At 40.3% G+C, this 14,265-nt stretch overlaps 1 protein-coding gene across 1 annotated transcript; it reads left to right on the top strand.

Annotated features, from left to right (window-relative positions):
- The first annotated feature begins 1,128 nt into the window (after nucleotides 1–1,128).
- On the top strand, nucleotides 1,129–2,671 carry LOC107186477 (dynamin-B-like). The gene is made up of 2 exons (XM_015574340.1): nucleotides 1,129–1,555; nucleotides 2,601–2,671. The coding sequence occupies exons 1-2, from the start codon at nucleotides 1,129–1,131 to the stop codon at nucleotides 2,669–2,671; spliced, it is 498 nt and encodes a 165-aa protein (XP_015429826.1).
- The last annotated feature ends 11,594 nt before the right edge of the window (nucleotides 2,672–14,265 follow it).

The following is a 14,265-nucleotide window of genomic DNA, read 5'->3' as shown; positions in this document are numbered from 1 at the left end:
AGATTTTATGCATAAATAGTTTAACGGCCTTAGCACTATACATATATATGCACGTGGAATAAGAGCAATATTTTCATTGAAAATTACAATCGTATTTAGAATGACATTTAATTAAGATATCCATAATGTAGTTGTTTGATAAGCGGCGAAAAACTAATTTCAATGGTTAAAAAAGATTACTTTTTCATACTACACATTAATGCACGCGCCAAGATGTTTAAAATATCAGGACTAACAGGAAGATTGTGAAATAATACATACATTATAGAAGTTTTGGAAACAACATTTGTATACTATATTCGGCTCGAATTGTACATAAGAATACAGCATATGTAACAACACGTAAATATAGTCGAGGAACGTTTCGTTACATTAGAATCGGACGAGAAGCCGCGAGATCAGCGGGTCATAGATGTAGTTCAGCGATGGCATCCATCGAAAGGCGATCATCGAGGAAAGTGATTTCGGAGCCGACGGCTCGCAGGGCTACGAGACGAGAGTACGGTCCTGGAACTCGTGCTGTCAGAGCGCAACGGTGCGCCGGACGCTCGCTTGACTAAGGGAGTGCCCGTCCCGATGCAAAGTGTAAGTGAAGTGGCCTACAGACCTACATTTGTCTAACGTTCGATTTTTTTCGAGCCGCCGGACAGGAGGTTAATAATCCGCGCGGGGCTCATTTTTCCGCGGGCGTGTGTGATGTCGCTGTTGTGTGATATACCGATGTTTCGTTGAAAGAGACGGTGTAGTTTCGGTACGCTCAGACGGCGCTGGCCGGCGCGGGGAGCGTATAGTAGTAAAAAGAGAGGAGGATAGCAAGAGCGTGCGCACACGAGACGGACGTGAGAGCGAGTGAGAGAGGGAAATATAAAGAGAGATAGAGACCGAGAGAGGGAACAGGCCGTGTGATAGAGGTAAAGAGAAAGAAGGAACAAAACCGAGCCGCGCGCTTCTCTCGGCTAGCAGAGAGAAAGAAAACGAGACAGACAGATAGATAGACGGGGGGCGAGAAAGAGAGCGAGGGCACGTAAGAGAGTGTAGGTGTTCCTCGAGAGAAGTGCGTGCGCTCGGGGACGACGTGCAGGAGGAGGGACCCCCGTCTGTCTGTCTGCTGGAATGCACGAGGGCCGAATGGCTACAGGGACAGGGGAAGGTGGGGGCCACACGGCCCTCGAGAACACCACCGCGACAGCCCTTACGGAATCATCGTCGTCTTCCTCCTCCACGATACCGACGATCCTGGCTGAAAACACCACCGCGGTTAATTTGCCTCTGACGGGACCTCAGCAGCCGGGCCTTCATCAGGTACAGCAGCAGCAGCAGCAGCAACAGGCGCAACAGGCGCAACAGCAATCACACACACGACCAAGGGTTGACCTGGTCACCGATCAACCAACGAATGATGCCTCGAACACCACCGCGGTTAATCTGCCTCTGACGGGACCTCAGCAGCCGGACCTTCATCAGGTACAGCAGCAACAGGCGCAGCAGCAGCAGCAATCACACTCACGACCAAGGGCTGCCCTGGTCACCGATCTACCAGCGAATGATGCCTCAGGTAACCTCAACAACTCATTTCTATGCTCCCGAGTTCTTTGTTGCCGTAGCGTACCGCTTGCCAAACTCCCTTCTTTCTTCTGCTTCGAACTGTTTGTTTCACTCTCACTCTTCGCCGTTTCTCTTTCTCGCTTTCGCTTTCAACTCTCTCCCTCTCTTTTCGTGTCCGCAATCTATCGTCCTTTCCTCGCCTCCTTCTCCCACCAACGTTGTTACACGTTGTCTGCCCTCTCTCTCTCTCTTTCTGTTACTTGCCCGCCATATTTCTTTCCCTCTCTCTCTCACTTCCCCTTGCTAACGCTACATCTCTCTCTCCCTCCCTCACGCTCACTCTTCCCGTGCTATGTATCGCTCCTTCTCGCTCTTTCGACTCGGTCCACTTCCGAAGTTACAGGTACACGCGGTCTCATTCTTCCTCGGTGCCGCAACGTATGAGCATTATGGGTTTAGATGATTTCATTACTTCGTAATTTCCATGATAGCCAGCTGGAACTAGTACTACTAGTATCGACAGCCACAAAACGCTCGTGGCGAAAAGATTAACATCGTGCTACTGCTATACCACGTGCTCGTGATAAAACCTACGGGAATGAACGTCATTCATCGATGGTCCGTTAGCGGAAACACTCGTATACGTTGGTTACTTTTGGATTGACAATTTTTAGCGACAAATATTTGCCGAAACCTTCGACTATGTCATCCATAGACGAGAATACTGACGATGAGAACTGATATGCAGAGGATAAAAAGTGAACGTTACATTTTGGAAAGGATGATCCAAGTTTTAGGTATTTATATGCTCGCAAGAAAACCGAACATATTTCTTTTATTCGCAGTGAGTCACACGTTTGTTTACACACACTCGTGAGAGGAATTAAGCATTAAAGTATCTACATACATTGTTCTTATTTATTCATCCCGATTGTCTTCACTTTTACCAACATTCCGTGATAAATCTATTTTTATTTCAAATACAAATAAGCCCAACAGTCTTCGGTGATCAATTCTGTGAGTCGACATATGTCTATTAACAATATCACTCAAAGATTGCCAGGCTGCGCTAGCAAATCTGAAAAATCAGAACAAGAACTTCACTTCCAGTTTGTCAGAACCATAGTCGTTTTTTTTCCCTTCTTTTTATTATCGATCATCTGTTAGATTTTCGTTTGACCGCCGCTTAGCAGGAAACGGTAGAGGCAGGCACTATCTCGACGAAAGAGCATTTTCTCGCGGTTGATAAAATTCAACCAAAGAGTCGAGGGTGGCGCGGCCGACGCGATCATTCAAAAGGTTCGCGGTAACGCCGTATAGTATGCGCAACAGGCGTTTCGGCGCAAATTCCAAAGAGGCGAACGGGCTCGGGGGCATGTCCTGCTGTCTCAGATTTAGAACAGACAGCCTTCGAGCGTTTCTTTATGAACGTTGCACCCCGACCCTTCGTGGACAAAATAGCGGCTCGATGAAACGAGCCTCGGGCCGCCTTTATTTACGTCGTTGACACGCACACCATCCTCCATGGTTCACTTGCTCGTCCACCGTAAAGGTTGATTTATAATGGGGGGTACAGAAATTGGTAAAATATTTGGGATGCCATTTTGCGAACTTACAAGGGAACTTCAATACAATTCGAATATTTCGACTTGCTTTTTAATGTCTGTAGATCTGTAGGGGACATCAATAGAAGCATTGGGCAATTTTGTTTTTGCTGATTCTTCAGGGTGAAACCATTTGTTGAAGGTTAATCTGCATTTTCCTACTTTCTTGTATATCTTGAAAACTATAGTCGATAGTAAAGAACTGGTACAATGAAAGTTTGATGGCTTTTTATGCTCTATAAAACTGCATAATAAAATTGTTAATATTCCCTTTTTTAAATAAATAAATTTTTGACAATTTAATTACGCACTTGTTGATCTTGTTCTTGATACGTGACTGCAATATTGTTCATTAACAACTGTTACAAGGAAGCAGTCAATTAGTTCTTCTACGATCTTGTCGAGGATAATACTTCTGCTGGATAGGACTGTATCGATCTCGGTTGTTATCCGTAAAATTTTAAGCATTGATTCGATAATTTTACAAATACAGAGGTTTTTATCTTACGACCGTATTTTTTATTCATCGAAACTCTGTTTTCCAATAAACATTACCATCTTACGAATAAGGAATTAAAATAGAAAAATGTAAAATACGGTTTATTTAGAGTTTAATCTTACATTAGGCGTGCCAATAATTAATCCACTGTGTTCTGTCGAATCTGATCTGATCCGTTATCCAACATCTTCTGCAGTTTCGATTGTCGTTGGAAAAGAAATGGCGGGAAGGTATTTCGAAGTGCAACAATGTTACCAGTCTGTTAAAACAAAATAGTGGATTACTGATTGGTAGGCCTAATGAATGCTCAAAGTGTATTCATAATTCAACCAATCAACGAATCACGGACAGGACGCGATACATTATTCATACGAATATTAAACTGCCGTAACGACTTACGTATTGAGATTAAGATGTATGTTCAAGATGATATTTTGTGCTGAGCATGTCACAGTCATTTTTCTTCGAACTGAAGTACTGAATCATTCTGTTGTGATGCATCGGTAAAAAAAATCGCGAGACGAGTTTTTTCTGAAACAATACAGGAAATCTTCGATGAGTGTTAGAGGGTTCCTCGGCACTGACAAGGAGAGTGGTGTAACGCCGACTTTTTAACGAACCTTAGCACAGTGATAGACCTTGAAATTTTAAAGCCAATAATACTTGTTTCAGCCGCAAATCGCCATTAGTTTATGAAATATATTTAATGTTCAGTACCGAGGAGCCTTTGAATACTCATCGTCGATTTACCGTACTTTGTTAACTTTTTCGCCAGGTTTACCCATTATATTTCGTTTTTTTTTCGCCTGGTTTCACGTTTACGTTACGCCAGTCTAGTTATTATACGTCTGTATGGTCGAATGGCTATTGATTGCGGCGGAAGTTGGGTCAAAAAGGAACCACCGCGCAACGACTCGAATTTTTGCCCTCTTTCCCCTCAACACATGTGATAAAGATGTCAGGTATGAATATTCATGGCTCTCGCCAGCATTCACTGCGGATAATTAGCAGCGACCGTCTTCCTCCGCGGGACCAAAGGGCGATTAGGGATCTTCGATTCCGATTTGATTCTTCAGAAGTTTGATTTTCTTGGGTAACAAGTCACTGTCATATATAACACATATATACATTAACGGTCAAAAGTATGGGACCAGGTCTGGTGATCGAAGAAAAAGGAAAACATTATTCTACGAAGGGTCAATGAAGGTAACGTGAAAAAAAACCCCCCTATATTTCGGGACCAGGGTACTCAGGTATCTGCCTACGAATGACCATTATTTCCAACCCTCTAACCGACTTGAACTTTTTCTTTCCATTCGAGCAACTGTATGTCGCATTCCTTGAATTCAAAAAGGGAATTTAGTAACATAGTTACTGAAAGCGTTCAGTTTTGTATTACACGTCGAGCTGTGCGGACGTGCTTGCAGAGTAGTTTACATCGATGAATATTAAAATCAGTTTATTATTGTGTATTAGTTTATTGGGGAAGAGTGAAAGAATTATCAGCGGGAAAATTTTCGAGGTATGTAATTATAAAATACACCACATACAGCGTGCGGTCAAATAACATGCACACTCGGGCATGAGGTGATTCCTCAGGAAAAAATAAGAAAATAATATAAAATAACATTTTTTTCATCCGAGGCTTAGTTTTTGAGAAAATCGAGATTGGAAATCTAGTACGTGCGTATGCAATTACGTTCACCAAGCAACTATAAATAATTGTTTTATTTATTAATTCATGCCACTTAGTAATAATTGTGTTTTTTATTGATTTAATTACATTTTACAATGCTTTATTATAGTTTCATTCTTAAATTACATGTCAGTTATGATTATTCTTATGAAACAAGCGTGTTGTAAACATTGAAGTCGAATTATTGTATGACAACAAACAAATGTTTTCCACTGTAAATGCATAAATCAATCAGAAATGAGTTAAATAACGAGGATCTGAAGGGATTTAAAGATATTTTGTCGGAAGCAATAAAAATTTCGTGCTCCCAAGTGGGCACCCAGATACCCGGTTATGACCACTGTGGTTAAAACTGATTGGAAGTGATTTGCATGCGTGCGGATTCCGTAACATTTATATTATCGTAACAGAATAATGAGTTACTGTTCCATTAATCATGAACTCTGGTGTCATACTTTCGGTCGTAAGTGTATGCGTTAAACATGACAGTGACGTGTTACCCAAGAGAATCGACCTTATGAAAAATCGAATCGGAATCGAACATCTCTATTTCGAACCCTGTTTCAAATTTATTAATATGTGTAAGATGCATATAATAAAATTTCATAGAGTGAACATTTCTACTAAGCACTCCATTTTCTCGATCCGTGATTAGGTGGCGACGTTACAGTTTTCCTTTTTGTTTCTCTTTGTTTGGCCCGGTTCTACCCCTGTGGTGTTCGCAATTGACGGGGGTTCCCGTTTTGGCGCGCAGCCGGCGTTTTAAATTCCCTCGAGCGTGGCGACGCGAACGCACCGCGTTCGACGTCTGGTCGCCGGAGCCAAAAGAATGGGAGAGAATAGCCGAGACACTGGAATCCCCCCTGTCGAGACCCCCCTTTCAACGATACAGTAGCGAGGAGGACATTTTGCGACGCTTTGAACTCTTCGTTATTCTCGTGGGAGAGCTCAGAGTTTGAGACGTTTAGGCAGACCGTGGCCTGTAAAGGGGTAGTTTCCTCTTTGTACTAAAACAGATACAAAATGAGTTGTGTTTGAGATTCTTTTTTAGGGAAAATTATGCAATATGGTGCAACGAAAGGATCATATAAACTTTTGAAAGGCATTGCGTTAATAACTTGTTTCTGTATCTGCAGGGGTGACATGGATTCAATATTGAGGGATTAAGATAGGTATCGATTAAGGGATGATAGGGGTGTTGAAATTGTACGAAGAATATACCGTCAGCTTATTTTATAATCAAACTAATGGTACAATTATTAATTAGGTAACCGGATGGAATTACTTTAAAACGTAAGTTTAGTGTTTACAGTAATTTCTCGATGAATGCGACACTAACAACGGCGTTATTCCCACCACTGGGAGGGTCCCCTTCTGGAACCAATCGAAACAGAGTAACCAGAAGCTAAGCAGAGGCTTGGCATTGTGCAAAAATAAAATTTATGGGGGGCTGGAAACCTTACTACGAATGCACCAAAGCGGACCCAACTCCGTCGCACTCATCGAGACATTACTATACTTCGTTTTGATGCTGTGAGAATAACCCAGTACTGTGTATGGTGTATGTTGGTTCTTACAGATCGTTTAAGAAAGAAGAGTTGTTTATATTTGGCTCAAGTAGTATAAAGGTTAATTTACGTAGAAACTTTATTAGTTTTATTAAAGCCTCACTTTATTCTATTTTATATAAATGCATAGAACCCGCTACCTAATCAGAACAATAATTAAATCAGTACCGAAGTGAATTACACAAGCAAATTCACATATATAATAAGTTTAATTTTTAGCCTCATAAAATTTCTAATCGAGAAACCACGTTTCCGTTCATTTTTGTAAATTAGCCTACAAGCATGGAATTTCCATGAAGATCTGCACTCTAGTTTGAACGACTCCCACGTATGTTTTTTTCGTACTTTTTTTCCTCGGGTAAGGGCAGGGGGGCAAAATCCAATTTTTTTTCTTCTAGGGTAGTTGCAAGTCATTTTTTTCCGCCATTCAATTCGATGTTTCCTAAAAATAAAAGTGGGAAAGACAGAATTCTTTAACTCGATGTTCCATTAAAGATACAATCTACAGGAAAAAGTAATTCTACCGTTACCTAACCTCAAATTCGCTTCTAATACCTGGTTCACGATTTCCCGCCCATTTCCGGTTTAACGGACAAATTTAAATCCTTCGTCACGTCGTTCTGTTTATCTAGAGAGAAACTTTTTCAGCCGTTTGTTGTCGCGACACACGGCTCTCGTCTCCCCTGGACGAAAGTAAAAGTACACATAATACACGTAGTGTGGTGGCGTTACCTCGCGCGAAACGCGATCGTGGAAGGAGGACACCGAGAGAGCAACGCGCGCGTCTTTGCGACCTTTAAAATCGCCGCGCTGCTGCGGGCCGGGCGCATTTCTAAAGCCTTGTCGCGAGGCTCGCCGGGATGTGCTTTCACCGTGTACGCTGTGACGTAACCGACGCCAGTTTTCGCGTCTCTTCGTTAAGGTGGCTTACACAAACTTTTAATTATTATAAATTTAGTTGACATTTTAGCAGAACATTCTTAATAGTTTCAACTTTTGATCGCTACCAAAAAATCGTAAGGTCAATGATAAAATTATTGAAAAAGAAACGTTAGAAAAATCTCTTTTTAACAGAAGCCTTATGGAACCGTAGTTGATTACTGAGAAGGGAATCACTTTTTATTCAGTTACAAAAAAAGGAGCGCAGATCTACTCGCCGCGGCAATATACGATCTGAAATTCCACGTGGCTTTACACTTTTGTATGGAATTTAACCTTACAACAATGACTGCCGTGTTGCTTCCTTTTAATAATACCATAAGACAAAACACTTTTCTTGAACTTTTAATAAGATGTTGAATAATACCAAATGCCATCGAATTGAATTGGTCAAATCTTTCAAAGAAGAATACGATTGATCAAATACAGACTCCTCTCGATTGTCGTCTCAAACTCAGGTCCGCGCCGGGACAATAATCTTAGAGGAAGAAATGCTTCAGACCCTCGTAAATTCGTTTCCTTGCCCGAAGATCGAGCCTCGGAAACAAAAGCAGAGGGGTAACAAAGTATGCGTTTGACAGGTTCCACACTCTCCCTAGTGATGGAGATAATGCCTGGACAATAATCGTGTAGAACAAGCCAGATGATACTCGAGAGGAGTCTGTAATTTATCCCTCGATATCAATTTGACACAATGGTAAAAAACTTATCTAATTAAAACATAAATAATTAAATTTGCAAATTCTTTAAAACGGAACTAAATTTATCTACACACGACAGAATAACATAATTTCTTAGGAGAAAAATGTGTCGAATTGCAACAAATAACGGATACGAGGGTTAAAAATCGGAATATCAGATCGCTAAAACACGACAGGTTTTTCACGATTTTCCGGTAGCAGCGATCGTGTTGAAGGTTTAACAGGCGAGTAGATCACGATAAATTTATCTCGCATAGAGACACGCAAGCGACACATTTCGCCCGCGATTAGACGCGAACGATCCACGATCGCGATCGTTCCGCGGCCGGCCGCGAAAAACGACGCGGGGGGATTGAAAAGTTCCGCTATCAAATCACCGCAAACGAGTCGGAACGATACTTCCGGTTGATAATACCGTGTCGTTTCCTATGTTATCTGGCGCACCGCTAATTTCGCAGTATCGTGCGTCGAGTTACAGCTGATTGTGTCATTCCTGAAAATCGGAGGAGGAAGGAGTTTGAAATTATGTTTGATAATTGAATTCCTTCCTCTTTTTTTTCTTCTTTTCTTTTTTTTTTTTTTTCGTCGCGGTCTCGATTGCCTTCCGCGGTACTTCCGTGTGCATTGTTGAGCTGCGCGAGCTGCATTTGTTTCCCGGAGGATGTTTACTGAACGAGAAGACCTCGGAAAGTTTTGGAGGAATATTTATGTATAATTATACATTTTTAGGGTGTCAGGGAAATTCGAAGAAACTACGTTTTAGTTTGATCGTTCCTCTTTTTCTTATCTGGGGAATAATTTGTAAAATAGTGGAAGGCTTTCCAGTGTTTTTATTGTCATTGTTTCTTCTTAATCTTTGGAAGATTGTCACATATTTCTGTTCAACCGGTTCGAAACTGTTTTTATTCTTCAAGCAACAGGTGCATGAATAACAGGAGTTCGAATATAAAATTTCGATTTATTGATGTGGATAGGAAATTTAATTTATCACTCGTTAATGTGTTAGCAGGTCTGATTTCTTCTCGAAACATTTTTTCCTTACATCAAAAACAACCGTGTTATTCTAGATCTTGAATTAGATACTAACAATCATAAACTTCTTTCAGAAAACGTAAAAATCCTGGTGCCGATTGAAATTATAAAAGTTAGGAATTCATGAAAAGTATGCTTAATTCTTGAGGTGGTCGAGTATGATTATGTTCGACAAGCGCATCGTCATCACTTTTACGAAAACGGTGTAAAATCACGTATCTTTAAAAATTATTCAGTCGTTCCGAACCTTCAGACGTATTTCTACACAGTCGAAATACACTTCGGCTAAATTAACGAGTTAATTTAGTTGAACCTAATAGCAATGTCGGCGAATCGAACGACGCCATGTTTAATTTGCTGATCAGGCAGAATAATCCCTTTCAAAAATAGACTGGATCGTCCTACTATTTGCCCATAAATTGACTAATACTTTTGTCTGTTATACAATTTTTTAAATCAATGTTGTACGACAATTCTATATACAATATGAACAAAAAGTCAGGTCTCAGATTTTAAAAATCTTCTTCAAACTTTCTTATGACTACTTAACTTTCATTCATCCTTTGTGTCAATTGGATACATATTTCTCCTAGGAAATTATGTTATACGTAGATAAATTAAGCTGAGGCTCTGTGACTTTTATTTTAAAGTATTTCAAAATTTAACTATTTATCTCTTAATTATATTAATTTTTTTACTACTGTGTTAATTCTTGTTGGCAATCTTTCACACGCAAATTTTTTTATAATTACTTTCGAACTCTAGTACCTACAGTTTCCCCAAAGTGATCAGAAACGTAGCTGATCACTAGACAACGGATTTTATGCATTGATAGAATACCCAATCGTCCAAAATTAAGTAGGTACAGTAAAAACTTTCAGAAAGTTTCTTCAGACTTTCTAGTTTGTCCGACCCTATCAGACCCTTTAATAGAATAAATAAATTTTTCTATTCGTTCAGTTTCGAGAAATTAGTCCATAAGATTCTATATTTTTCAAGCTACAAAATTACACCTTTTACTTAAACTTCTATTTTAAATATAAATTCAACTGCTGCTAGCAGATTAATTAAAAATTTGGTTGATTCAAGATACAAAATTACTTTTCACACAAACATCCACTAATCACACAAGTAAAATACCAATATTCAGGTTTTCAATCAAACTATCCCTCGATCCTGCTTCGACCGCATGGAGAACGGTTCTTCCGGTTCCCGCGCAAGATAGAATGGGTAATTTCCCCAGCTTTATAATCCCTATATATCATCCAGGACGGTCCGTCAGACGTTGGATCTCGGAACGAAAATATTACGAGCAGCGTTTATCATCCAGCGCAAATTCTCTTCGTCCGGATGGAGGTGAAATATTAGCCCCCCCCGTAAAAGCTGGGCCTGGCGACTTTTACTTCGACACGGAGTGTCCTGGTGAAAGGGAATCGGGAAAAGGACAGCTTTCCACGTTTTCGTAAGCGTGGCTCGGCGCGTGCCTTATACGAATTCGTTCGCGATTCGAGTAGACGACAGGCTAGTTCTTCTTCTTGGGGATCGTAAACGCCACCCCTCTTCGACAATGGGACTGCGCGCGTAAACATCTACCTGCTGCGTCGAAATGCACTTGTTGCGCTAGTCCTAGGCTGACAGGGGATCGTGGCTGTCGTTTGCGCACAGTAAATCACGATTATCCGCTCTGCCCAGGAGGGGGATTGGAAACGGACCCACCGAGGCGAGACGAAAACTGCACAGGTGCCAGAAGGGAGTAGGAACAGTTTTTCGGGTCGGGAGGGACGCGTGGCGCTGTAGGGTACGGGCACACAATTGGAAGTTAGGTAACTACCGTAAATATTGACTCCCATGGAAGTGTGCAGTAGATAGTAGACTCTCTTCTGTGTTTGCATGACAGTGGGTTGTCGTTGGGAAAGCGCAGTGGATACACGCAAAGTATACTTACAGTAGGTAAATGCTTTCTTATCCGAATACCGTGATACTCGAACGTTCTGTTATCCGAACAGAGTGCTTCCTGGTGAAGAGATGCCTTCTCCTGTTGCAAATATGAGATTTGTATATATTTGAGCAGATTATTGAGTTTTTTTGATCATCATTTAACCCTCATTCGTATTTCAGCTATCGAACTCAATTTGTTCTTCGGTGTCAAATCGATACAATGGTAAACAAGTTAATATATAATGAAGAAACAAATAGTTAAATTTGTAAATCTTTAACTATTGAACTCTTAGCATTGCACCCGTGTAGCACTGATTTTAAAAGTGTGACAAATTTTGTGGTCCGTTAATCGTAGTTCATCAACGTTTTCAGTTGCGAAACTTTTAAGTATTAAAATAACTATTTTATTTATTTATAATTGTTGTTAATTAATAATTGTGTATTTGTATTGATTCGATTGCATTTTACAACCCTTTATTACAGTTTCAAAGCTCATTTCGATCAGTTCGTTAGAGCAACAGTTATGATTTATTGAAAAACCGTTATCACTATATTACAAACAGCTGTAAAATCAACAATTTTTAAATTTTCAAAAATCCATCAAGACACGTTTATAGATCACTAAAGATACAACATATCCAAATGTTTAAAAAATCCGAAATACTCCAAAAAGTGTTCGATTTCGCGTGTAATGACTCTATGTGGGCACCCGGGTACCCCAGTTGTGAAACAAGCCCAGTTGTAAACTTCGAACTCCATCATTTCTATATTAACAAAAAAATGTTTCAACAGTAAACACATAAATCGATCAACAACGAAATTAAACAACAAGAATCAGAAAGGATTTATATTTTATCGGAATCGTACAAACTTTCCCAGCTCAAAGTCCGAAGTGGAGACCCGGTTACGAACACAAAGGTTAAGTTCCCGTCCGTGACGGTCTGTCCTTCGAAAAAAAATTTCTTCAAATAACCCAGAGTGCTGAACCTGGGTTAAGCAACCGATTCCTGCAAACAATTCTCCAATTATTCCCAGCAGCGCGTTGGTCCCCCGAAAGGCATAAAAGCGGGCCTGGAAATCGTTTCCAGGAGGTTCACTTTCCTTTTCTCTCCCCTCCCCGCCCCCCCATTAGTCCCCGATGACTTCGGAAGCGGTCCTCCAACAATGGGCCACGCGAGACCCTCCTCCCCTGCAGCTCTTCGTTTTCCGTTGACGGTTCGTTTCGTTCCGTGACGACTCATTCCGAGTCCCCGTACAGCTTGTTTATCCGCGTTGCGTTCGGGGCCCTTCGGGGTGGCGCATCGTGGGCCCCTCCCCCCTCCCGTTTCGTTTGTTTGCATTGTGCAACCGGTGACAGTGTTGTCCCAACTCTCACCGGGAGCCGAGACCTCCTCTCCTACGGGAATTTACGGCTGGCCGCGCGCGCGCTCGCGTTCTACCTGTTGCTAACGCTAATGGAAAGCGGATAATTACCCTCTGACTACCTGCGAAAAATCACGGTGAAACTGAGGGGCGACGATGGTATGACAGAGGCGAATTTTCACACGTTTAATGCTACAGTTTTTACCCTTGGAACAGTATTATGACAAGTAAACTGCGGATGTTTATCCATTCACGGTGTTTCTCGACTTGCGAAGCGCAGTGTTGCAAGAGAATTACATTGTAATTGCAATTTAGATTTTGTAATTAGATTACATTTTGCCCAACTCTGCCAGACTGATAGCTTCCTTGTATAAAATGTGTCAATGTTCCTATTTCTAATCACGTCCCGATTTCTGATCAGTACGTATATTTTTTAATTAATGTAAAAAGGTAAAATAACAAATTATTTATAGAAAACATTATTTGAATTATTTCAGTATTTCCGTACAAAATGCTACAATGCTAATAAGTGTGTCCGTCGTGAAAAAACGTGATTTGAGCGGTTTGTTTTAACAGAAAAAAACTTAGGGAATCTTTAATATTGTTCGACAAAGTTTGGTTTTGACACCTCCATTTTCTCTGAGCAGAAATGGGGACATTTTGTACTTCGTATTAGATTAACTATTATTAAGTTATAATGTTTTTAAAAATACTTTTATTTTAATTTAATTATAAGTTCTTTTGTCGATTGTTGCATAAATAAATAATAAAAATCTATTTCTGCAATAGCAGAACTCTTACAGGATTAGAAGTAGGGACATTGACCTTACTAAAGTATCTCATTCTGCAAATGCACAGAAACAATGTGACAGATATAGTTATGTAATACATTCTTCATAATACAGTTATTCTCATATTTTTTACTTTATCCCACATATTTCTATATTCTATACTAGACTGCTAACTTCTATAAGATATCCCTAAATAGCATATACTAAAGTTTCCATAAAAAATATATACACAAAACTCTATTAAAATTAATTATTATCAATTATTGCAAGTCATTAATTTTAAATCAGAAGTCCATAGATCAATGTGACATAATTCATAACTCCTCATGCATATTTGAGCATTTGTCTGTCACTTCTGGACAAAGTTCGAAATCACTATTAAATGAATATTTACAGAGAAGAGTAACGAACAATTAAGGGTTCATGATACTTCGGTAAAGGGTCCAAAGATGAAGCATCGAGAAACATTAAAAATCATGTATTGCTGCAGCGGCCGAAGATTAAGACGAGCAATATTTAAAATAGAGAAGCCGTTTCGGCTCGTCGTACGAAAGTTATCGCCTCTTTCAACAATTAACATAAATGAGTCG

The sequence above is a fragment of the Dufourea novaeangliae genome, unplaced genomic scaffold (genome assembly GCF_001272555.1).
Source record: "Dufourea novaeangliae isolate 0120121106 unplaced genomic scaffold, ASM127255v1 scaffold65, whole genome shotgun sequence".
Lineage (NCBI taxonomy): Eukaryota > Metazoa > Arthropoda > Insecta > Hymenoptera > Halictidae > Dufourea > Dufourea novaeangliae.
Note: the sequence above shows the minus strand (reverse complement) of the source record. Positions and strands in the feature narration are given on the sequence as shown.